At 35.4% G+C, this 23,965-nt stretch overlaps 1 protein-coding gene across 4 annotated transcripts in view; it reads right to left on the bottom strand.

Moving 5' to 3' along the window:
• The window catches only part of ttc7a (tetratricopeptide repeat domain 7A), a 54,409-nt gene extending 30,691 nt beyond the window's left edge, over positions 1-23,718 (bottom strand). Inside the window, exons 1-13 of one of the 4 annotated variants that reach the window (XM_051916626.1) lie at positions 23,446-23,718; positions 18,577-18,740; positions 16,820-16,988; positions 14,533-14,663; positions 14,081-14,205; positions 11,396-11,474; positions 11,137-11,306; positions 8,926-8,989; positions 6,418-6,555; positions 5,704-5,787; positions 3,304-3,408; positions 285-402; positions 107-164 (exon numbers count right to left, since the gene is read on the bottom strand). In XM_051916626.1, coding sequence (XP_051772586.1) covers positions 107-164; positions 285-402; positions 3,304-3,408; positions 5,704-5,787; positions 6,418-6,555; positions 8,926-8,989; positions 11,137-11,306; positions 11,396-11,474; positions 14,081-14,205; positions 14,533-14,663; positions 16,820-16,988; positions 18,577-18,740; positions 23,446-23,575 — 1,535 coding nt within the window. In that variant the 5' untranslated portion in view covers positions 23,576-23,718. The remainder of the gene's footprint in view (positions 1-106; positions 165-284; positions 403-3,303; positions 3,409-5,703; positions 5,788-6,417; positions 6,556-8,925; positions 8,990-11,136; positions 11,307-11,395; positions 11,475-14,080; positions 14,206-14,532; positions 14,664-16,819; positions 16,989-18,576; positions 18,741-23,445) is intronic. The other 3 variants (XM_051916624.1, XM_051916625.1, XM_051916623.1) reach the window with 3 other exon arrangements.
• Between the last annotated feature and the right edge of the window lie 247 nt (positions 23,719-23,965).

Raw genomic sequence — 23,965 nt, 5'->3', positions numbered from 1 at the left:
TTAGATGAGGTTTAAGGTCTAAGAGTCCAAACAATTCACAAACAAAGTGGGTGGCTGAAGCCTCCTTAACAAAATCTGAACTGGAAGAGGTAAACATCAAGCGTACTTGCGCAGTGACTGCAGCGCTCTTCTGTTGAACTCATCGCGATCGGCTTTCAGCGTGGCTGCAAACACACAGTTAAACAGTGAGTCACCGCAGACATGAGAGAGGGAGCAGAGAGCAGCTGAGGACAGCTGGGGGCCTGGCTCATTTTGTAGGTTCAGAGAAGGATAATCGGGCTTACCGTCAGTTGCCTGCATACTACGGCACAGTCCTATGGCCAGATGAGCTTGAGGAAGAGACTCCCCAGCACACTCTCCTAAAGCAACCACACCTGCTGAGAGGGACACTGCATCCTCCAGCTGACACACACACACATGTTTAAACATGCATTAGACATTTGGATGATTTATATCAGTGGTTCCCAACTTGTGATGATGTGATATATTTTAAAGCTGTAGCGTAGTGGTTAAAGACATAAGCAGGAAAATGAAAGGTTATGAGTTTGAACCAAACTAGGAACAATTCAAAAATGATCATCATTCACCATAAACTATACAGTCACATTGGACAAAAGCATAAGCTAAACAAAAAAATTAAAATGTGTAACTAATATAAGGTCATAAAAACTGACATTTCAGCAGCCAGTCTTTAGTGTCACAGGATCCTTCAGAAATCATTCTAATATGCTGATTTGCTGCTCAAGAAACATTTATCATTATTATGATGAAAACAGGTGTGCTGCTTAATATTTTTCGTGGAAACCGTGACATGCTACTGACACATTAAATTGATCAAAAGTGACATTAAAGACATTTATAACGTTACAAAAGATTTATATTTCAAACAAATGCTGTTCATTGAACTTTCTATCAAAGAATCCTGAAAAAATGTATCACGGTTTCCAAAAAAAAAAAAAAAAAAAATAGCAGCAAAAGCAGTTTTTTTTTTTTTTTATAATAATAAGAACCATTATTAATAATTGAGTACCAATAATAACTGAGCACTAAATCAGCATATTAGAATGATTTCTGAAGGATCATGTGACAATTCAGAAAATTCAGCTTTGCCATCACAGGAATAAATCACATTTTAAAATATAATAAAATGTTAAACAGTTATTTTAAACTGTAATAATATTTCACAATATTAATGTAATTTACTGTTTTGTATTTTTGATCAAATAAATGCCTTGGTGAGCAAAAGAAACGTCTGTCAAAAACATCTTCAAAAATCTTTTGACCTGTAGTGTAGTGTAAAAAAAAAAAAAAAAGAAAAAGAAAAAACTGTTTAGGTCATGTCAACTGCCCAAGCATTTAATGCCAAATTGTGCGAATCCCTACATCATGCATTCACATAACATATCATTCATATGAGCAAAATGTTGTATGATATTCATTAATTTAAATGTTAGACATGCTGACATGAATCAGCATCAAGGACAACTGCCTGAGGACAAGTCCTCACATGGCCTGTTTTGATGCGGGGATGATAAAGGGCTGCTCTGAAGTGTGACTGTGGGATGGCGTGCTATCTGGCATTAAAGCCTGTGCATTAAGTTTCTGTGGCTATACGGCCCTATTGTGCTATAAGCCTCTTATGGAGTGAGGTCTGTATTCTGCACTATGCTTCCAACAGATGTGCCCTAATCTCAACAAGCCTGCAGTGTGTATTTGATTGATAGTGTTGTGAATATATGCATTGTGTCTTATTAGTATATCTAGTATTGCAATGTTACTAATTTTGTAACACAGAGGTCACTTATTAGTGATTGAATCTGGACCCTATCTAGGACTGAAGCGATACTGTACACTGAATATTATATAAAAAAAAAAGTCTGAAAAAGACAGATGTAATGACAGTAAAGACAGTAATGTTTCTCGTACAGTTCTTTGTTCATGTGGACCATGAATAATTTCTCATAAATTAATAAAGTTATGAGAATAGCTAGTATTAATATAAATATATTAGGATTATATAGGACTTATTGTATTAGGATTTATGGATATAAGGATTTAGAGATGCCAAAATGAATATTTCAATGAATTTTCCTGAAATACATATTGCTTATTTCATTTCATAGCTTACAACATGTATTCCTTTTCCTGGGAAGTTCAAAAGTTTGGGGTCAGTACGACTTTATGTTCTTGAAAGAAGTTTCTTATTCTCACTCAGAATTTATTTACAACTCATTTATTTGATCAAAACTACAAAAAAAACAGTAATATTGTGAAATATTATTTCAATTTAAAATTTCGGATATGGGAATCAGAAATTTTGTATGTCGTATACAGAAACCAAATTTAATTATCACAATTATTTCTGATTTTGTTTTTCAGCTAAATAAAACTTGAATGTGTTTCGGTAAATAAATATTTTCGGTGCATCACTAGATTATAGTTAAAAGAGTTAAAATATTAGTTTATTTCTTACATACACACCTATCGTTTTACTTAAGAAGATGTTTATTCATTCACTGGGGTCGTATAGATGGATTGCCATAATAATGGCTGTATGTGGGGCATTTGGGAATCTATTCACTTGCATTAGATGGATTATTTACCATAAGAAAGAAAATCATATAGATCTGGGATGGCATGAGGGTATGAAAAGTGAGGAGAAAATGGCATGAGACAATTTCCTGGGAAGTTTGGGGTCAGTAAGACTTTTTATGTTCTTGAAAGACGTTTCTTATTCTCACTCAGGATGCATTTATTTGATCAAAACTACAAAAAAAAAAAACAGTAATATTGTGAAATATTATTTCAATTTAAAATTTCTGATTTGATTTGTATTTGTATATGCTTTATAATGTAATTTATTCATGTGATGTCAAAGCTGAATTTTCAGCATCATTACTCCAGTCTTCAGTGTCAAATGGTCCTTCAGAAATCATTCATTCTATCATTGTTGTGCTGCTTAATATTTTTTTGTAAACCGTGATACATTTTTTTTCAGGATTCTTTGAATAGAAAATTCAAAAGAACAGCATTTATTTAATTTCAGTAATTTGTAACATTAGAAAAGTGCCGTATTTAATCACTTTATTAATTCACTTTTGATCAATTTAATGTGTCCTTGCTGAATAAAAGTATTCATTTTAAAATATATATATATATATATATATATATTGGTAGTGTATACTTTATTTAGAGACTGAATCTCTTGGAAATGTAACTGAATTTAATTGCTCTATAAAACTGTGTGATATTTTTGTATAAAAGAGAAATGATGTTCACATGTGCTTGGTGTGTTTTTCTCACCCAGTGCAGCTGGTTGATGCACACTTTTGCTGCAAGCAGAGGTGGGATGGGGTCCTGTGGTCTCATTGTCACACACTCTTTGAGGACTGACACTGCACCCTCATTCTGTACAATATCATTAATAATATAGGTTTCATTAATATATGTAAAGTAATGTAAAGTAAAGTAACACAAACCCACCCTGGATAGTGATGGCAATATTTTGATATTTCCTTATATGGTAATATAAGCATTCTGCATTCATCTACACACAACGGAAGAAGTGCGAAACCTCCGATACATCAGGAGGGCTTTCACTGGCAAAAATCGTTAACCCGGGGTAATTTTATTTTATTGCACTGTGCATCTGAAAACAGTGTGATGTCCTCTGTGGTTGTGTGTCACTTCTCGAGCAAAATTCACAGAGCACTTACATCATGCTTCAAAACATGCTTATATTTATGTCAAGTGTAAACTCGACCCTCTCCGCAACGTGCATATGACAGTTAGCCAGAAGTGATTATATGTGGATATGTGGATAAGCGAATGTGGATAAACTACAACAGGTAAACTTCACTGTGACCAACATTGAAGCTAGAGTAGCAATATATAAAATTTGTTTGGCTGAAATATTAAGAAGCGGGCTCATTGTCGAAGAACTTTATTATGACTGTTGTAATTTATCACAACACCCTGAATTAAAAGGCAATTAACTCTTTCCCCACCATTAAAGGCAATTTCCGTAATTTATGAGACAATTGACGGAATTTTCTGGCTTTCCGTGTTTTCACTGTTATACAGTAGGGGGTGCTATTACACATCTTCTGAAAGAGTACAGAATCTCTTGATCAAAACACATGCGAAGAAGCAGAAACAAGCAATAGAATATGTAATCATTTGCATATGTAAAATAACATGATCATCAACATTAAACAGCAAATATATCAAAACTGCCTAACGTTACTGAATGAAATGTCAACCCAGGACGAGCTATAGGACTGTGCAAGCTTTGAGGGTGTTGATGGACTCAATCTATTCCATCTATGTTTTGATCGTCAATGTGAATCTAATTCAGATGTAGTCTTTGACAAAAACACGATTTTCTCAGCTTTTTGCTCAAAATGTTACTTTTTTTTATGAAACATACCCACATTCAAATGTTGAAAAAAAAATGCATGAACCTTTTTTTTTTTTTTTTTTTTTAAGCAGAGGTTCTGTTCTTTCTTTTGATATTTTGCATTTTCAGATATTCATAGAACAAAATTTCTGGGGGGCCATGAAACTTTTATGAAAATTATCAAAAAACCTAGTGCTGCCTGTCAACTTTTTTCAAAAACGCTGGCAGGGACAGAGCTAACCAAATTTAATTATCACAATTATTTCTGATTTTGTTTTTCAGCTAAATAAAACTTGAATGTGTTTCAGTTAAACAATATTTTCGGTGCATCACTAGATTATAGTTAAAAGAGTAAAAATATTAGTTTATTTCTTACACACACACCTATCGTTTTACTTAAGAAGACGTTTATTCATTCACTGGGGTTGTATAGATGGATTGCCATAATAATAGCTGTATGTGGGGCATTTGGGAATCTATTTACTCGCATTAGATGGATTATTTACCATAAGAAAGAAAATCATATAGATCTGGGAAGGCATGAGGGTATGAAAAAATGATGAGAAAATGGCATGAGAAAATTTTCTAAAAACATATTTGAAACAGTTCATGTGAGTTCAGTGGTTCTATCTTAATATTATAAAGCGACAAGAATACTTTTTGTGCGCCAAAAAAACAAAATAATGACTTTTCAACAATATCTATATGAGCCGATTTCAAAACACTGCTTCATGAAGCTTCTGAGCTTTATGAATCTTTTGTTTTGAATTAGTGAATTCGTTATTTTGTTTGCTTGGCGCACAAAAAGTATTCTTGTCACTTTATAATATTAAGATAGAACCACTGAACTCACATGAACTGTTTCAAATATGTTTTTAGTACCTTTATGGACCTTGAGAGTTTGAATGGCTTTGCTCTCAATGGAGGCCTCACTAAGCCATCGGATTTCATCAACAATATCTTAATTTGTGTTCGGAAGATGAACGAAGGTGTTACGGGTGTGGAACGACATGAGGGTGAGTAATAAATGACATTATTTTCATTTTTGGGTGAACTAACCCATTAACCAAGGGTTAAGCGTGGTGTGAAAATCGGCTGTAATCTGATCCCAACCACTCAATGAGATACCTCTTAAAGGACTTCAACTTCAAACATATTTAATTTGGATAAAACCTTCTGTATTTTGTTTCTTTCAGTTACTAGAACTCATTTATTTAGTTGAATCTTAAATATGGACAATTATAGTAACAAATGACTAATAATTGAATAGAACATTGATCATGACAACAGGACATGAATCTCACCTTCCCACTTGCCATCAAAGACAAGCCAAGCTGGTACCAAAGATGAAACTCATTATAGGAGAACTTCATGGCCCGCTCCAAACACTGATGGCAAAGAATCACACACCACATCACAGTCAGAAAAAAACTTTGAATCAGCCTTTCAAGAAACACTAGAGAAGAAATAGAGCTAAAAGATAATACGGATGACATTGCTCAGCATAACTCAGTATTTCTAGTAAGGATCTTGTTGTTTTCACCACCGATAGGGGATTGTGTGTATCCTGTACACATCACATCATGGCACATGCATGAGAAAGTGGGCATAAAATTGATGAGAAAGGGATTTACTTTCGACATATACGCAGGCATGTGTTGATAATACAGAGTAATGGCAGTGTAATGTGGGTTATCAGTGAAATGACATGGATTCAGTTGAAATTAACCTACTGAAAACACTGAGCTTAGATTTAGATTCACCTGAGAAAGTCTCTGAGTAAATTCTCACCATCACGCAATGGCTCAACTACTGAAACAACCTGAAGGACAGGATGGAGGAAGAAGGGGAAAAAATCACCCATTCAACTAGGAGAGATTGAGAGAGAGATTGAAAGATTGAAAGAGGCGACTTGCGACAAAGAAGGTGAAAGAAGCTACTACATAAAATACAGGTCACTTCCTTGCTCCTGTTTGCAAAGTGCTGGGTCGACACTGATCTGTGCTGACACATCTTACCTCTGACAGCATGGAGTACTGCCCCCTCCTGGCCATACCGATGGTCAGCAGGTCATAAACAGAGGAGGCATCCTGCATGCTGCTCACCCTCGCCTCCCGGTGCTCCGGGGTGCGGCTGATCACTGCCTCGCCGCTGGCCTATAGGGGACAACAGAGAGAGGGTCAGGAGCTTTGTTAAAGCTGTGTCTCTTGATCCTGGTCCAGGAGAACCTCATTGGTAAAGTGTTCAAGAACTGAATTGTCAAATATGGATAAACACAAAATGCCTTCAGGGTTAGGAAGCTATGTTAACTATGTTATAAATGTGTTATTTTGCCAGTGGAATATAAAAGAAGATTCTTTTTTTTGTCCCATTCATTTAACTGCTTTAGATAAACATATCTGACAAACAAATAAAAAACTTCAGACATTCTACTAACTCTAAGTAACTTACATGTCAACTAACTCTCATTAGAGTATTAGTAGACTGTCTGTTTAATATCTGCTATCTCTTTATTTTCATGGTCCCCAACAGACATTCTACTGACTCTAAGTATCTTTGGAACTACATGTCAACTTATTTTACTAACCTGAAAAACCTAACCATAAACTAACCTAATAACCTGAACCATATGAATTTACTAAGTCGTTCCCTCGATTTATAAATTGTGCGCACGGCTTACTAAGTCGTTCCCTCGATTTACTAAATCGTGTGCATGCTTTACTAAGTAGTTCCCTCGATTTATAAATCGTGCGCACACTTTACTAAGTCATTCCCTCGATTTATAAATCGTGCGCACGCTTTACTTATGTGCGGGTCTAATACTTACCAAGGTTGCATTTATTTGATCAAAAATACAGTAAAAACTCTAAAATTGTGAATTATTATTACAATTTAAGTGAACAAATTTCTATTTTAATATTTAAAAAGGTAATTTATTAATGTGATGCAAAGCTACATTTTCAGCAATCATTACTCAGTCTTCAGTGTCACACGATCCTTCAGAAATCATTCTAGTGTGCTGATTTAATGCTGAATAAATACTTATTATTATTATCAATGTTGTGCTGCTTCCTATTTTTTTAATAATAAAATAATAGAAATTTCCTAGAAATATTAAAAATTTTATGTAAAATTATAAATGTCTTTACTATCACTTTATTGCATCCATGCTGAATAAAAGCAATAATTTCTTTAAAAAAAAAAAAAAATCTTACTGACCCCAAACTTTTGAACAGTAGTGTGTCATAAGCAACATGCTAAATATTAGCAGACAAGCAATCGTTTTATTATGTGTTGCATGTAACTGTTTCGCATTTGGCTCCTAAACTCTGGAATAGCCTTCTTTTCTGTTAATGTTTGGGGCTCAGACACACTCTCTCTGTTTAAGTCAGATTAAAGACGCATCTCTTTAGCCAAGCATTCACATAATGCTTTTCATAAACTTGTACTAGAACTATATCTGATAAAATAGTACCAAATAAAACATGATCAACCTTTGCCTAAAATGCTATGAACATCAGCTATGCTAATTCCTGTTTCTACGAGTAACTACAGATTGTGCCACATTGCCATTGCAATGTTTGTAGGCGACATCTACAATTGTGAAGATTTTAGATGACTGAAACTTTGTATCGACGTGCAAAACTTTCAGATATTATCCTGTTCCAAATATTATAATATTATCCTTATATTGAAATAATTATGGTAACACTTTATTTTAAGGTCTTTTAACTAGTTGCTTATTGGCATTCATATTACTGGATTATTGGCTATTTATTAGTACTTATTAAGCAGATATTAATGCCTTATTCTGCATGACCTTATTCTACATTCCTAATCCTACCCAATACCTGAACTTAACAACTACCTTACTAACTATTAATAAGCAGTTAATTACGAGTTTATTGAGAGAAAAGTCGTAGTTAATATGTGTTCCCTATACTAAAGTGTTACCATAATTATATACAAGCACAAGTTGTAATTGCTGCCTAACACGTTTGTTGTGTTAGCTTAACTGAATACATGAAGTTAACTAACCACATAATGTACTATATTATAGCTGTTTATTACTGCCACATGGACATTACTTTAATACACTCATTTCTGGCTGATAACAGAATACTTCCTATATTGTAACACTGAAACAAGCACTTTCTATAAATCTGTTTTGAAACAATAAGTATTGTGAAAAGTGCTATACAAGTTAACTTAAATTGAATTGAATCAAACTGTTTGCATGCCAAATGAAGTATTTTCATGGGCATCCAAGTTCATTTGCCTTGAGAGGACAATTTAGGGGTCACTCTAAACATTGCATGGAAAAGTGCAGCATTCTTAAAAATTCCTCAGCATTTGGTTTTGGAACATTAAAAATATATTATTAATATATTAAGATTTTTCAGTGAACGTTTCCTTTATAATATACAGTAATCATGCAATAGTTCTTAAGATCCAGCTAAAGAGAAGAGACATCACAACACAGCATTTTAAGGAAGAAAGGATGAATGTGAGAAAGAGTGTCTCACCATTGATTCTGTGATGAGGAGCACCAGCACCGCCTCTTCAACCACGTCCTGTGGACAGAAAGCTCTACAGGGTGGCAACAGGAAAAGGAAAAAACCCGTCACAAACGTGTGTGTGTGTCAGTCTCTAGTTACATAGGTCAGTCTGTAACTGAGCTCTCTGGACTTACTGCCATCCTCAAAGCTGTCCCTTTTTTAACATGTTTTATTGGTATTCTGAACAATTTCCTCTTTCTTTTGTCAGTTTTCTCTCATCCCTTTTTTTCCCCATCTCATCCCTTTATCCTACGTCCCTCCATATCATCTGGAATCCCATCATAGCATGTTACTAAGCTGTATCAGGAATCCTAAACTGGAATATCCCTTTTATCTGTTCTAATTTCTGTTCTTCAGACATATTCTCAAAAGTCTCTCCATCTCTTTTCATCTCTCTTGTATTTTTCCTTTCTCTGCTTGGTGCCTGCAGACTCACAGGTACAGTTACAGTATGTTTTATTCACAACACAGCATTCCGCCGTGTCCTGAATATTAAAGCAGGCAAACAAACCCCAGCACTGTCCTCAGCTCATCTCCTTGTACATTACTCTCTGACTCTAGTGATCGATCAATATTGTCAAATGGCTGATGTACACAATACAATTTAATGATAGCATTGACATTAAGATTTACTATACATAAAACTGCCAAAAATTAACGCTCACTATTCTGGTTTGTGAAGGCTACAGTATGACCCAAAAACTTGGCATAGCCATTCAAGATGTTCTGACTTTGTCTGTTATATCTTTTCTAACTGATCTGACTCATGGTTTTCCTAAACCGAACAATCCCATAGACTTTCATTAAGGGGGTCACAATTTCATACAAAAACTCTTTTAGAGTATTTTAAGCTACATCCACCAAGTTCATCACATAGGCCTACCTTTATCTATCTACCTATCTATCTATCTATCTATCTATCTATCTATCACAAGTAAAGCTTGTCAATGTGATACAAACATGCTAGCAGTGTGCTAAAACATGTTAGCAACATGGTAAATCATGCTAGAAACATGTTAGCATCATACTAAATCATGCTAGCAATATGTTAGACAGGCTAGAAACATGTTACCAAATCCTAAATCTTGTTTGTAATGTGCTAAAACATGCTAGAAACATCTTAGCAACATATTCATGTTTAAATGCTAGCAAATGTTCTAAACCATGCTAAAACATGCTAGCAACATGCTTAAACATTCTAGAAACATGCTAACAATATGTTAAAACACCCAACACTTAAGGCCACAATATACTAATTTTCTGGAAAAGTGGTAACTACTGGCTGGTTAAAACCTTCAAACTACCATTGGTCCATGCCAGTTACATAATAGTTAGGTGTGCTCTGTGGCTCCACCTTCTTTGATGTAGAAATCTTCTCCTGTTAATTTCTTCTGTTCAGTACAAATTTCTTCTGTTCTGTTAAATCCAAATGCTTTGTACTGAAATAAATATCACGACCCGCACCTGCCCAATTTAATAACGCCATAAACATGATCGCTTTATGAGCCAAGCCCAAATAGCAAGCCCAAAAATGCTTATAATAAATGGATATGGCAACGCTTCAAGAGCGCTCTCTGCAAAGCAGCCTTCCAAACACAATGCCTCCGTTGACTGTGGTTTAGTTAAAATTGCTAAACATAATGATTTGGTTGCTGTAATATTATTTTGGTCAAAAATAGCAGATACCAAACGTGTAAGACACCAGAATGTTGCTATGGCTACCACGGTGTCAATCATTGCAATTTTGTGAGTGAGTCGTGTTCCGTACATTCACGGAATGAAAATTTAGGGGATTCACTTCAATATTTAAATGCGGCTGTCACTCCTGAAACTTTACAGTGTGTATGTGATTTTTTGAATGGTTTTCATGTGGTTTCTTAGCAATCTAATGGGGTTTGAAGTATTCTAATATGGTCTAAATTAGTTTTTGTTGGTCTGACTGTTTACAACTTCTCTAAATAAAACCTTCACACGTCAAGCTTTTAAAATGTATTTTAAAATTTCAGACAGGGCTTTGTCAAGCCAACATCAAAGTTTGTCATCAAACTTTACTCATCTAGTATTATTTTGTTCTGCTTTTATTTTCTGATTATGCTTTAAATATTGTTTCCTACATGAAAAAGTAGAATATCAGAGAGAGAAAGATATATAAAATGTAAAAAGGAAAGAGAGTCTGACCCCTCAGTGTTGTAGCGTTGTGGTGGTTTGGACGAGGGGTAGATGGCATCTTTGGGGTGTGTGACACCTTCTTTCTTCAGCCAGCCGGGTGGTGGAGGAGACAGTGGATCCCAGTACGCGTCCTCACACACTGAACCCAGCAACACTTCTGCAAGCCTGCATGCTACTGTCTAAACAACACAACACAAAAAAAGAAAACAACCACTGACACCTGCTGTGAGTATGTGAGCATCAAAAATCTCATTTACCCAGATCTCACCTTACGAAAACTCTGAGACCCCCGACTCTCCACAGCCCTCATGACCCGCCGCAGCTGGTGCGTACCCTGAGCCAAGTGACTAACACACATGGGCAGAAGTGATTGTGGGAGGAGAAAAAGATTGAAAAATAAGATGATGAAAGGTTTAACAGAAGGAGTAGATAAAACTGATGGATATTATGTCTCAACTACATGTTACTGTGTGTCAATTACACATTAGAGAGACATATATATATATATCGGTAATATTTTTAATGTTTTTAAAAGAAGTTCCATCTGCTCAACAAGGCTGCATTTATTTAATTAAAATACAGTAAAAACATTAATATTGTGTAGTATTATTACAATTTAAAATAACTGTTTTCTGTTTGAATATATTTTATAAAGTAACGTATTCCTGTGATGGCAAAGCTGAATTTTCAGCATCATTACTCCAGTCTTCAGTGTCACATGATCCTTCAGAAATCATTCTAATATGCTGATTTGCTGCTCAAGAAACATTTATGATTATTATCAATGTTGAAAACAGTTGTGTACTTTTTTTTCAGGATTCCTTGATGAATAGAAAGTTCAAAAGAACAGCATTTATCTGAAATATCTTTTGTAACATTATACACTACCGTTCAAAATTTTGGGGTCAGTAAGAATTTTTATTTTTATTTTTTTGAAAAAAAAAATGAAAGAAATTAATACTTTTATTCAGCACGGATGCAGTAAATTGATCAAAAGTGACAGTAAAGACATTTATAATGTTACAAAAGATTATATTTCAAATAAATGCTGTTCTTTTGAACTTTCTTTTCATCAAAGAATCCTGAAAAAAAAAAAATTTTACACAAATATTTTGTACAATTGTACACAATAAATGTTTCTTGAGCAGCAGATAAACATATTAGAATGATTTCTGAAGGATCATGTGACACTGAAGACTGGAATAATGATGCTGAAAATTCAGCTTTGATCACAGGAATAAATTACTTTATAAAATATATTCAAACAGAAAACAGTTATTTTAAATTGTAATAATATTTCACAATATTACCATTCCATTTCCCATCATCCTCCTTGTGTCATCACCTGCACTTACTTCCTCGTCATCTCCCCATCATCACTCATCACCTGCACCTGGACTTGATCATCTGCACTCACTTTATAATGGACTCACTCCCTTCACTCCTTGTCTGTTCTTATTGTTGTTTGAAGTGTGTTGGTTGTATGTCTGGTCCTTTGTTTGATTAAATACCCAGTTTAGTTGAAGTCCGTGAACGCCTCGTCTCTTCCACAACCTTACACGTAACAATTACTGTTTTTACTGTATTTTTAATTAAATAAATGCAGCCTTGGTGAGCAGATGAAACTTCTTTTAAAAACATTAAAAATATATGTGTATATATATGTGTACACACACACACACATTCAAAAGTTTGGAGTCTTTTTTTTTTTTTTTTTAATTAGACTTTTCTTCAAGAAGGATGTATTCAATTGATCAAAAGTCACAGTAAAGACTTTTACATTGTTACAAAAGTTTTCTATTTTAAATAAATGCTGTTCTTTTAAATTTTCTATTCATCAAAGAATCCAAATTCCACCAAATCAGCATATTAGAATGATTTCTGAAGGATCAAGTGACACTGAAGACTGGCATAATGATGCTGAAAATTCACCTTTTCCATCACAGGAAAAAAGGAGAAGGAGATTTTATAACTTACAGGTGATTTTACAACAGGTCCATTTGTCAATTATTAAATAGATGATCAAGCCATTCACATTGCATTATAAGAAAACAGCTGTGTTTCTCAACCCCCACAGGCTCAAGCACTTAAGCAACAGCACCAAAATTGAAATGTGTTCCTTTAGATTTATAATATAATATATATTATTTAGCATCATCATTCATATTATTAAAATTGCCATTATTTCAATGATTCACTGCAAAAACAATTTGTTATATAAAAGACTAAAGTCTAAAAATGTGGGTAATGTTTTTATATTTCATTAGTGTGGATTTGTATTGATTTTACTATTTGTATTTCCCATGTGTTCTGATGCAGTTTGAGAAATATATACTGTATTTATAACTGCATTTACAATCATTGATTTCTGTGTTAGAACTGTTGTGAAGAAGAAAGAAGTGAGATGAGAAAAGAGCACTATGTAGAAATCGACCTCTGTCCACTGTTTTTATAGGTTATACTGCACATATATGATTTATTATAGGCTATATGTGCATATGTTCCTTATCGTACACACAAACAGACACAACTTTTTTTATTTTTTTTTATTTCCTGAACTGAAAAAAATAATGACATTTCATATGTTTTACGTTAATTTTATGATCTATTAATTTAATTCAACAGCCCTAATATTTTTAAGTTGTAGTATCTAGTATGCCATTTCAAACAAAACCAATATCAGAGTGACTGACAAAAAGACCTCATGTAAAATCACCTGTGTTAAAACACTGACACCTGCTGGACATTACCGGCACATCCACACCACACACTGGTCATGCTGACACAAGAATACCAGCGGTGTGTTTACACAGCCCCGGTCATATATTCATGTGGAGTCCATAAATGCTAAGTAAAGCTGTGCTGTGAATACTGTGTGTACATGGCAACATAAGTGCTTGATATAAAGTGCAGAGAATTGTGGGTAAAGAGTCAGTAAGATCAGCGAGCTCACCCTTTCCTCAGCAGCGATAGGTATGCGCTCTGAAGAGCTGCCTGCAGGAAGAAGCCTGGGTCCAAATCAAATTGAGGGACTGATGAACCGCTTTTAGCTGTTTTGGAACTTGGCGTGCAAACAGTCTAGTGAAGAGGACACATATATTGGGAGATGTAATGTTGGCCGGAAAGAGCTTACAAATTACCACAAAATGCAAAAAAATTATATTCTATATATTAAAGGTCTTATATTCTAAGGTGGCGTACACACAGAACATGTTCTTGTATTTAGAAACGCGAGAAACCAAGGTAAATAAAAAAGTCAGCACTTGTAAAAGTTGAATGTCTTTTTTAATTTTATTCACTCACATTTGAGATGCTTGAAATGCAGTAAGACGCCGCAACAGTTAGAAGCATGTATATATAGAAAAACGCATTCTGTGAGAATCGAAAGACTACACACACACAAACCTTGTCAAGCTCTTGCAGATATAAAAGGCCAGCATCACAGGCCATGAGGTAACAGGTCAGGCATTCTTCCTCTCTCTCAGACAGTCTAACACGGGAAGCACCTGACATAGACTGATGGTCCAAAGACAAACCTGGACATTTATGGAGAACAATTAGGTTAAGATTCACTTTATAGTAATTATGGACAATAACTGTACAAGAGAGAATGAAATATAGTTTTACCAAGGAGCCAAGACATGCAAAATAAATTTAGCAATGCACTACATCTCCAATTACAATACAGATAATTAGACTTAATTAGACATGTGGAACAAGAAAGAAACTCTGTATGGTACAGTGTCAATTCTTAATCAATAAGTGCCAGTTAATCCTTATAATTGAGAAAAACCACAAGAGCAAAAACTGTTTTTCAAACAAATGGGTCTTTTTAAATAACATTAGTAAGACTTTATCATTTATTCAGTCAGTCTAGAACATGGAGTCTTGGTCTCATCCAGTGCTTCGGCAGGGCGAGATGCAGAAAATAGTCATAAACAAACAAATCTATGAATCTCCTTGACAACATGGAGGATGTCCTATTAAACAGACCATTTTCTGAGTATAGCAAACAACCAATGACTATGGCTGAGATGCTTTGCCATCTCAGACTTACAGAGACTTCTGCCTACATTAAATTTTTCCCAGAAGTCACTAGTTCCATCCATATATAAGGAAGTACACAGAGGAGAACTGAAAATAAGGAACTACGCAATTAGGACAACTTTACCACACCACTACTCTTAAGAACAGTTCCCCATCTGTACAAATCAGAAGAGAAGGACTGTACAGGGACTAAAATTATGACTCATCAAAAGCCTAATACAAGTGAAACTGGCTAAGTAGATAAAACAAAACTGGATAACAAACTGCAACATAATGATAGATAGATAGATAGATAGATAGATAGATAGTGTTAAATGTCTATGGAGATGGTGGTGAATGTCCTTCAGTAGTTAATCTATTAGTAAACAGACAGCAGTAAATCCATGTAATCTGGGCTCAATATTTACTACTGGTCTGTCAGAGCGGAACGGCTGTCACAAGCTCTGCCTGGTGAGTCTCTCAAGGGACCGATTCTGGGAGGGTTCTGCTTCCTATGCTAGAGAAGCTAATATTACACTTTCCCAGCCTACTGTCTTAAAATATGTGTCTGTGAGTGAACATGTGGGGGTACAGATGGCGGGATCCATATAAAAAGCAGCCAGAAAGACTGTGGAAATAAGTGGTTGTTGTACTTAAAACTTTTGTTCCTAAACAAATATTTAGTAAACTTTAATACCAACATACATAATTATTACGTAATTGAACAAGGTTAAGCAAAAACCTGTTTGTTTGATGATTTTTTAAAACTAAATAATATTGTATCATGTCACATTTATGACATATATGGACATTGAACAAATATACTTAATATGTTCTAAAACATTCTAAAAAACTTGATATGCGTTCCTTACTGTGAGAGTACCATGATACTGATGTTGTCAGGTGTTAATATATATATATACACTTTTTGGTATTTGTAAGTAGTGTGAGAGAATGTACTGTATAAGAAAATCATGGAAAATGAAAAAATAATGGACATTTCACAAACACAGGGTGAGTGACATGTTGGAAAACCCCTTATTTAAATGATAACTAAATATAAATATGTAAGCTTCCCTGTAGACAATGATGGAAAACTGCTTATGTTTTTTTTCCCCCTCCTTGGTTACATTCTGTCTAAGGATATATGTAAGAAAAGACACACGCCTGCCCACACACAAACTGAACACTCTGTGAATGCAATGCAGACCTTTCTTTCACTGTACACTTTAGCTTGGGTATGAATCCAATAAAAGCATGCCTGAGGCAAATAATAAATGGAATGGAGCAATGGAAATTACTTAATAACTCTATAAATACACAAATCTTGCATTTAAATTGCTCTAGCAGTTAAAAGACCATAAAAGGAACATCTGCTTTTAAATTTAGTGTATATTGGACAGAAAGTCACTCATGAATTTAGTGTAATTTATTTCTCCCAATTAAGTTCCACTACACCTCATGAAATCTCATCAGAGAGCTTGCACATTTTTCACAAGATTGGTATTGCAAATTTTTTTAAAGAGGTTGTGTCAGTGTTACAGGAAGCTACATACAACACATATAATTAGTTGAACATTTAGACTATGTTAATTGCCTTGTCAAAACTTAATTATACAATGAGGAAGGTTTAATGAGCTATTAGTGATTTCTCAACTACTCATACCTTTAATGACAAAGGCCTCTGCCAGCATGCGAAGTTGGTAGACAGGATGCTCTTGGCGGGTGAAATCATCGACACCTGCTCTGGCACACATGCCCTGGGCGTCCCTGTAGCGTCCCTGAACGTAGTGCACTTTAGCCAGCAGTAGCAGAGCTTCATTCAGGTAGTGCGGCTACAGGGGAAGAGTCCAAAAATCACACGATTAATCACGATTAGGGCTGCACGATTTGGGGAAAACAATAACTGCAATTTAAAATTCGATTTTTTAAAAAAAATATCCAAGCTTGCTGTCCTTGTTTGTATGGCTGCACAATTTGTCCAAAATATTGTGATTATATATCAATATGGCTACAAAATAATAATAATAATTATTATTATTGTATTACTACAACTAAATAAAAACAAAATAACAAATATTACTTTAATATTTCATTGTAAAATATTTTTAAAAAAAAATCAAATAATAATAATTGTAAATAACTGTAAAATTACAATACTAATACTTAAGGCTGTCTTAATTACTTAATTTTCAAACATTAAACCACCAAACTTTTATTTCAATGGAAAACCACAAGAAGCCCTTAAAGCTTTTTTTTTTTTGTTGACAAGTGCATCATTAGAAGCATGCGAAGATAGTTGGCACACTCCCAAATGCATGTTGAAGCAACCCAAATTCAGAGCAGATATAGAGATGTGCTCATGTGGAGCAGCATTTCCTGTGAACCAAACCGTTCTGTGATGGTGAAAACTCCATCATGAGCTACTCATGTGTAAGTGAACAGAGGGCCGCATTTCACTCTGAAACACGCAGCACATATGTTTAATTAAAGCGCAGCTTTTTTGATTTGATAATCGCACTTAACCATATCACAATTTAGGTCCTACTGACAATCTAAACAGAGAATAAATGTATAGCAGTCATGCAAGCACTAAAGGTTTTTGGCTGGTGATTCCACTGGTAAAAATCGTATTCCAGGGGGTAAAATCCACCTTTTTGCGGGGTTCTCCTAGTCAAATTCGCATTTCAGGTGCTAAATATCATGTTGTTTGGGGTTGCTTCACCCTGTGGACATGAAAAACAACCCACAGCAACAGTGTTAAAGTAGCCCAATTAAGCGGGGAAACCATGGACTTGGCAACACTGATGAACGATGATGACACCGGAGCAGAGCTGCTATATAGCTTACTGAACTTTGTTTCATAATTGACAAATTTTGCAACATTGCACTGAACTTAATCAATATCAGCTGAATTGAGATGAATAATGACACTATTGTCTTCTGTGGAGCTGCTTATAGCTGAACTGAACTCACTGTATAATTGATGAACTTTACAGTTATTGAACTGAACTGACTTGAACTAAATAATGCCACCATTGTCTTCTGTAGAGCTGCTTTGCAGCAGAATTTGAATTTGTCTCATATTTGATGAATTTTGGATCACTAATCGTTATTTCCCTGTTTATCACCGTGAAGCTGCTTCGAAACAATCAGTACTGTATAAAGCAGTATATAAATAAAGGTGACTAGACTTGACTTGACATCTACTCAAAATCTGCTGACACCGGCTTATAATAATAACTGCAAAAAAGGAAAAATTAAGTTTTAACAAAAAACTGTAGCAGCCTTGTTTGCAGATTGGTTTGATATTTTGTTATCAAATGGAACTCAATTAAAAAACTGATGTACTTTTAGTGGTTCACAAAGCACAGAGATGCTTAACTGATGATAGACTTGAGAAACAGAGAGACTGTGCCAGACCTCCAGGAGTCCTCTGCAAAGGATGCCGTCAAGGTGAGCTTTGGCTCGGGCTAGTTTTGGCAGTGAATGTTCAGTCAGAGGCGTAGAAATCTTCAGCAGGGTCATGTTCTCCAGCAGACATTCTTCCAGCAGAGCTTCAGCCAGCAACAGTGTCCTGTAATCATCTACAGACAGAGAGAAAATCTGGGCAAAGGTTGAAGAAGAAAGACTAGAACAATAGGGGTGTGACGAGATCTTGTGCCACGAGATCTCGCGATATTAAAATATATTTACGATATTTCTCGTCGAGGTGAAAAGCTTGCGATATCAGCATGACGGAGTTGAGTTTGTGTAAAAACTTTTACAGTGCTTGCATCATATTGTTCTGTCTTTCATTGCATATGATAATTCATATTTAGAAAGTAGAACTGAAATGACATTTATTACAAGTGAAGGGCTTACATGATTCCTAGATTAAATTCAGATTCAATTAAATACCGGAAGTGGTGCACTCCATGTACGAGAATCCATGAACTGCATTATTAGATCGTTTTCTAAGGCTGCACGATATATTAAAACCATTTAAAAACATAATATAGCATAGCATAGTGTTATCATTTATAAACCTACACTAACACATGAGAATACATCAGTTATGTTTCTAAATATGCAAACTGTTGTTCAGATTTCAAAATAAAAGTTTAAACCCTCACTCTGAGTTTGTATGTTCTGATGTCCACATGTTCTTGTTCAAGAAATTACATAGGCTGTAGCATTTCTATCATGGCCAAATATTAAAGATTAAGTGGACACTTGAATTAAGTGTTGTTTGGCGAATATTAAACAAGGATTCGATCTGCTGTAAAGTGTAACAACAACAATCACCAGGCCATTGGCATCCTCAGGCATTTGTTATAATACATAATGTACATAAGTTGATTGTTTATAATATTATGTATATTACATAATGTTTTTAACAGTGTTGTTCAATAAAACTATAAAATTACTTGCTTTTGATACTTTATGTAAAACAATTATTAGTTTATTAGTTGGACGTATGATGAGTTGGACGTATGACAGAGTATTTCTGTGCCAAATACACTCCTTCAGGGTTCGGAAAGTTTTTTCAACTTTCGGAAAGTTTTTTTTTTGAGTATGGCCCTGTATGACATCATAAAGGGCGGAATTCCTTATATGGGCACTTCTCTCGGAAGAGCGCACACGCATCAACCAAAGCGAAAGCAAGAGAGCATGGCCATAAACGTGCTTTTTTCGGGTCACAGAAGTCGTCAGCAGTGCTGTAGAGGACTTGCTCGATAAAGATTTGTCATTTTGTTTTTACACCATGACATCAACAATGTCACTAAAGAAGTGTGTTTTTGGTTGTGAAGGAAAGATAAGCTTCCCAAAGAACCCAGTGTTAAAGGTGTAATGTGTAAAATTTGGGAGGATCTATTGACAGAAATGCAATATAATATACATAACTATGTTTTCAGTGGTGTATAAAGACCTTGGATAATGAACCGTTTTGACAGGTTTTTATTACCTTAGAATGAGCCATTTATATCTACATACACCGTGGGTCCCCCCTCCATGTCAAGTTGTCATTATGCGCCGGCATGTTTCTACAGCAGCCCTAAATGGACAAACACTCTACAAAGCGCGTTTCATCACTACATTGTTCTTCTTCAAAATCGTTCATGTTTTTAGAGGCAGCTTGCATCGTCACTATGTTGAATAAGCACGAATAAGAAGCAGTAGTAGTAGTCATCTGGTTTATTAGAAACAGAGACCGTCTTTGTTAAATTTAAGAAGAAACCTCATTGTTTGACTGACTAACGTACTCTATGCTGTCTCAGACGACGACATCTTTGACTTGTGTCAGCCAAACGGCCACCATAGCTTCTCTATTTTGCTTCGAAAGGGAGGGGTGAGCTGCCATTGGTTGCAGTTTGCAACCTCACGGATAGATGCCGCTAAAATTTACACACTGCACCTTTAAGGGAATAGTGGATGCGGTTTGTTTTTCCAGGGCAGCAACGGAGTTGTGCAAGTGTTTTTGTTTGTTTCTGGCATTTTGGTGAAGAATGTTTTATAAACAAGGCCCAGTTTGACGCTGGATTTGCAGATCGTTTGAAACTTAAAAATGGAGCGGTCTCAGCGATAAAAGATCCCGGTCATGAGTTGGAACCACATGCGGTAGGTAAAACTGCATCAAATGTCTGTGTTTTTTTGGCAATCGGCGCGCAAGTGCATATAATGTAAACAACACAATGTATAGTGAATCAAAAGTTATTCAGGGATAATGCGATGATGTATTGTGTGTGTCGTGACTCTTTAGCTCCACCTACGGCATGCCTCCAGGAGCTCGACTGTTTTCAGAACGAATCGGTACAGCTGTATGTCTTTTATAAATCTGATAAAACTAAAGTCTCTTTGGAGATATGAAGTATGCAATACTACTCTATAGGTACTCAAGATTAATATGAGGATTGGCAGAAACTGTGTGTGTTATGTCCCCTTTAAACATAGTGTTTCTTAAAAATATTGTCTCGTCTCATTCTCGTGAACCCAATATCTTTTATCATCTCATCCCGGGAGCAAAGTGTATCATCACACCCCTACTAGAACATGCTTGATGTTGGCTGATTATGGTAATGTATCTTCTTTGAGTTCTTTTAAGGGCAAAATCCTCACCAGCATCACGTCTAGAACAGCGTTTTGTTGAAAAATGACTTCATGTCATTTATCATTCAACATTGAACTTTATCGCAAAAGAATGGCATTCACTGATAAACATGTCTAGATTTCATGCTGCTAATCTACAGTCGCATTCTGATCAGGTTTAGAGAGTTACGCGTGTTTGTTTTAGCTGAAATATACAGTCCTTCAAGAAGGTGCTTCCAAAATATTCTCTTTTCCTTCATGCATATTTTGTATAAACACTGTGGATGAGGTGTTTCCTGTTTGGTTCAATCTCTCACTCCCCACTGAATCCAGACTTGTGTTATATGTCAAGTTTATGTATGACATTTTCCTCAGCAAGATATAAAGTAACTACAGTATATTACTTTGTAAAGTGAACAGAATACTATGTTCTGTGGGCACCTTTTACTGACTGAGTTTGTTTCCCCACAGGGAAATTAGTGTCTGAGTGTTGCAGTGGCGAAACAAGACTTGCTGGGTCAGAGATCAGATTTGGACAGTAGTGGACACACCTCCTGGGAGTGCCATGTGTTAACTTCTAGATTACTGCTGTTGATTTAACAATGAACATGGCAGTTTAAGCAGCATGTTTACCTTTTACCATGCTAACCTTTGTGAAATTGAGACTGAGACTGAGTGTTTCATAAAGAGAAAATTTCTTTGCATTTAAAATGTATCTTCTGCAAAACAAATTTAGTAATAGTAATGTTCTGAAATATTATTAGAAGTTAAAATAACTGTTTCTATTTTAAAATATGTTTCAAAATGTAATTAATTAATGTGATGGCTTAATCTCCAGTCTTCAGTGTCATGTGATCCTTCAGAAGTCATTCTAATATGCTGATTTGGTTGTTAAAAGAAACATTTCATATCATTATCAATGTTGAAAACAGTTTTTGTGGAAACTGGGATGCATTTTTCAGGAATCTTTGATGAACAGAAAGTTCAAAAGAACAGTATTTTTTTAAACAGAAATCTTTTGTAACATATTAATATCTTAAAGGTCTGTCACTTTTGATCAGTTTGATGTGCCCTTGATGAATAAATGTATTAATTCATTTCAAAAACAAAAATCTTATATTGACAGTATGAAAAAAGACACGTGTCAAATTAGTTTATCATGACACAGCAGGTGAACAATACCCTGATGATGAACTGCATCAAATGGGCTTTTGAAGCATGCAACTGGTGGACACTCTGCTATCCCATAATGCCACAGGATCTGATGAAACTGCTTGATTCAATAAATAGCAAGGAAGTGTGAGTCAGGCATGTTATTTTCAAGTGCACGTGGTACAGATACCAAGAATTTTTTTTGTTTCTTATAATTAAATTGTTGTTTAAAGGGATATTTCACCTAAAAATGAAAATTCTGTCATCATTTACTCATCCTCAAGTTCATTTTGTAGAATATGGGTAACCAAACAGTTATTGGACCCCACTGACTTCCATAGTATTTTTTGTTGTTGTTGTTGTTGTTAGTACATCTTAGGTCAAAGAACATCTGGGTCAAAGGATAATGCCAACAGTAGTGGGAAAGTATTTATAGCCTGCTGCTATACATCTACAGTAGCTACATCAACATAACAGTGGAGAAATACATCAAATTCAGTATATACCCTAAAGTAACTGTATCAAGTGAGTTTCACCATTTGAACTTTCATTGACAGCCTATGTCATATATGTCACCAGAAATTACCAACAATCACTGCAAATAAATGTACAATAATATAAAAATATAATAATAAAAAGTATAATATAGTAATAATAATACAGGTTTGGATGAGTGATGGTGAGTAATTTATGACACTATCACTTTAAGTCAAGCAGCGTCTACCTGTATTAACTAAAGGGTGTGTGCAATGCATGCATTTACATCTCTGATTCACATGAGTAACTGGCGTTATACACACACACACACTCTCTCTCTCTCTCTCTCTCTCTCTCTCTCTCTCTCTCTCTCTCTCTCTCTCTGAAATTAAAAAGTGCACTGAAAAAAATTAAATTTAAACCTAAAACAGACGTCTCAAAAAGTGCATGTGAGTTTCTGTGACTGATATCAGAGCACACTGGTAAACACGGGCAGAGTTTAACAGAAAGGTGCAAAGTTCATGCGGAACAAGACACACTCTCACACTCATCACTGCTGGCTCTCTTCTATTCTATTGTGGCACGCGCACTTACCATCGTCATGCAGGCGCGCAGCAGTGAGCTGCTCCACTAAAGACGGTATTTTATCCCACTGACACTCCGCACGGCAGCGCTCGACCTCCGCCTCTAAGCGGTACTGAGAGAAGGAGAGCCGCGATGACATCCCGCCTGCGTCTCTGTGACCGCGCTCCACCGACACCAGAGGAGTGACTGCCGACTGTCAACGAGAAACTCACTGAGCATGTGCAAACAAACATTAGAAGGCTTTGCCCATTTCAGTGACTGAAGAATATTGATCATTCCCGTTAATAATTCAATAAAAGTTAAAACATTATTATTCCTCTTTATTGTTGCATGTATTCGAGTTTTCCTGCCAAGTTGCACTTGCACCGAATGTTGTAAAACACATTAAATTTCACTTCGCGTTTCCACACATTTTGACCAATGAATTTTATTTTAGGCTACACTTTAAATCTCAGCCTCTCTTTACATCATTCAGGTATCATTCAAGCATTTTATGATAGAATTATAAGGACAGTGCTAAAATGCATGG

The sequence above is a fragment of the Ctenopharyngodon idella genome, chromosome 13, assembly GCF_019924925.1.
Source record: "Ctenopharyngodon idella isolate HZGC_01 chromosome 13, HZGC01, whole genome shotgun sequence".
Classification (NCBI taxonomy): domain Eukaryota; kingdom Metazoa; phylum Chordata; class Actinopteri; order Cypriniformes; family Xenocyprididae; genus Ctenopharyngodon; species Ctenopharyngodon idella.
This window is presented reverse-complemented; position numbering and strand designations above follow the sequence as displayed.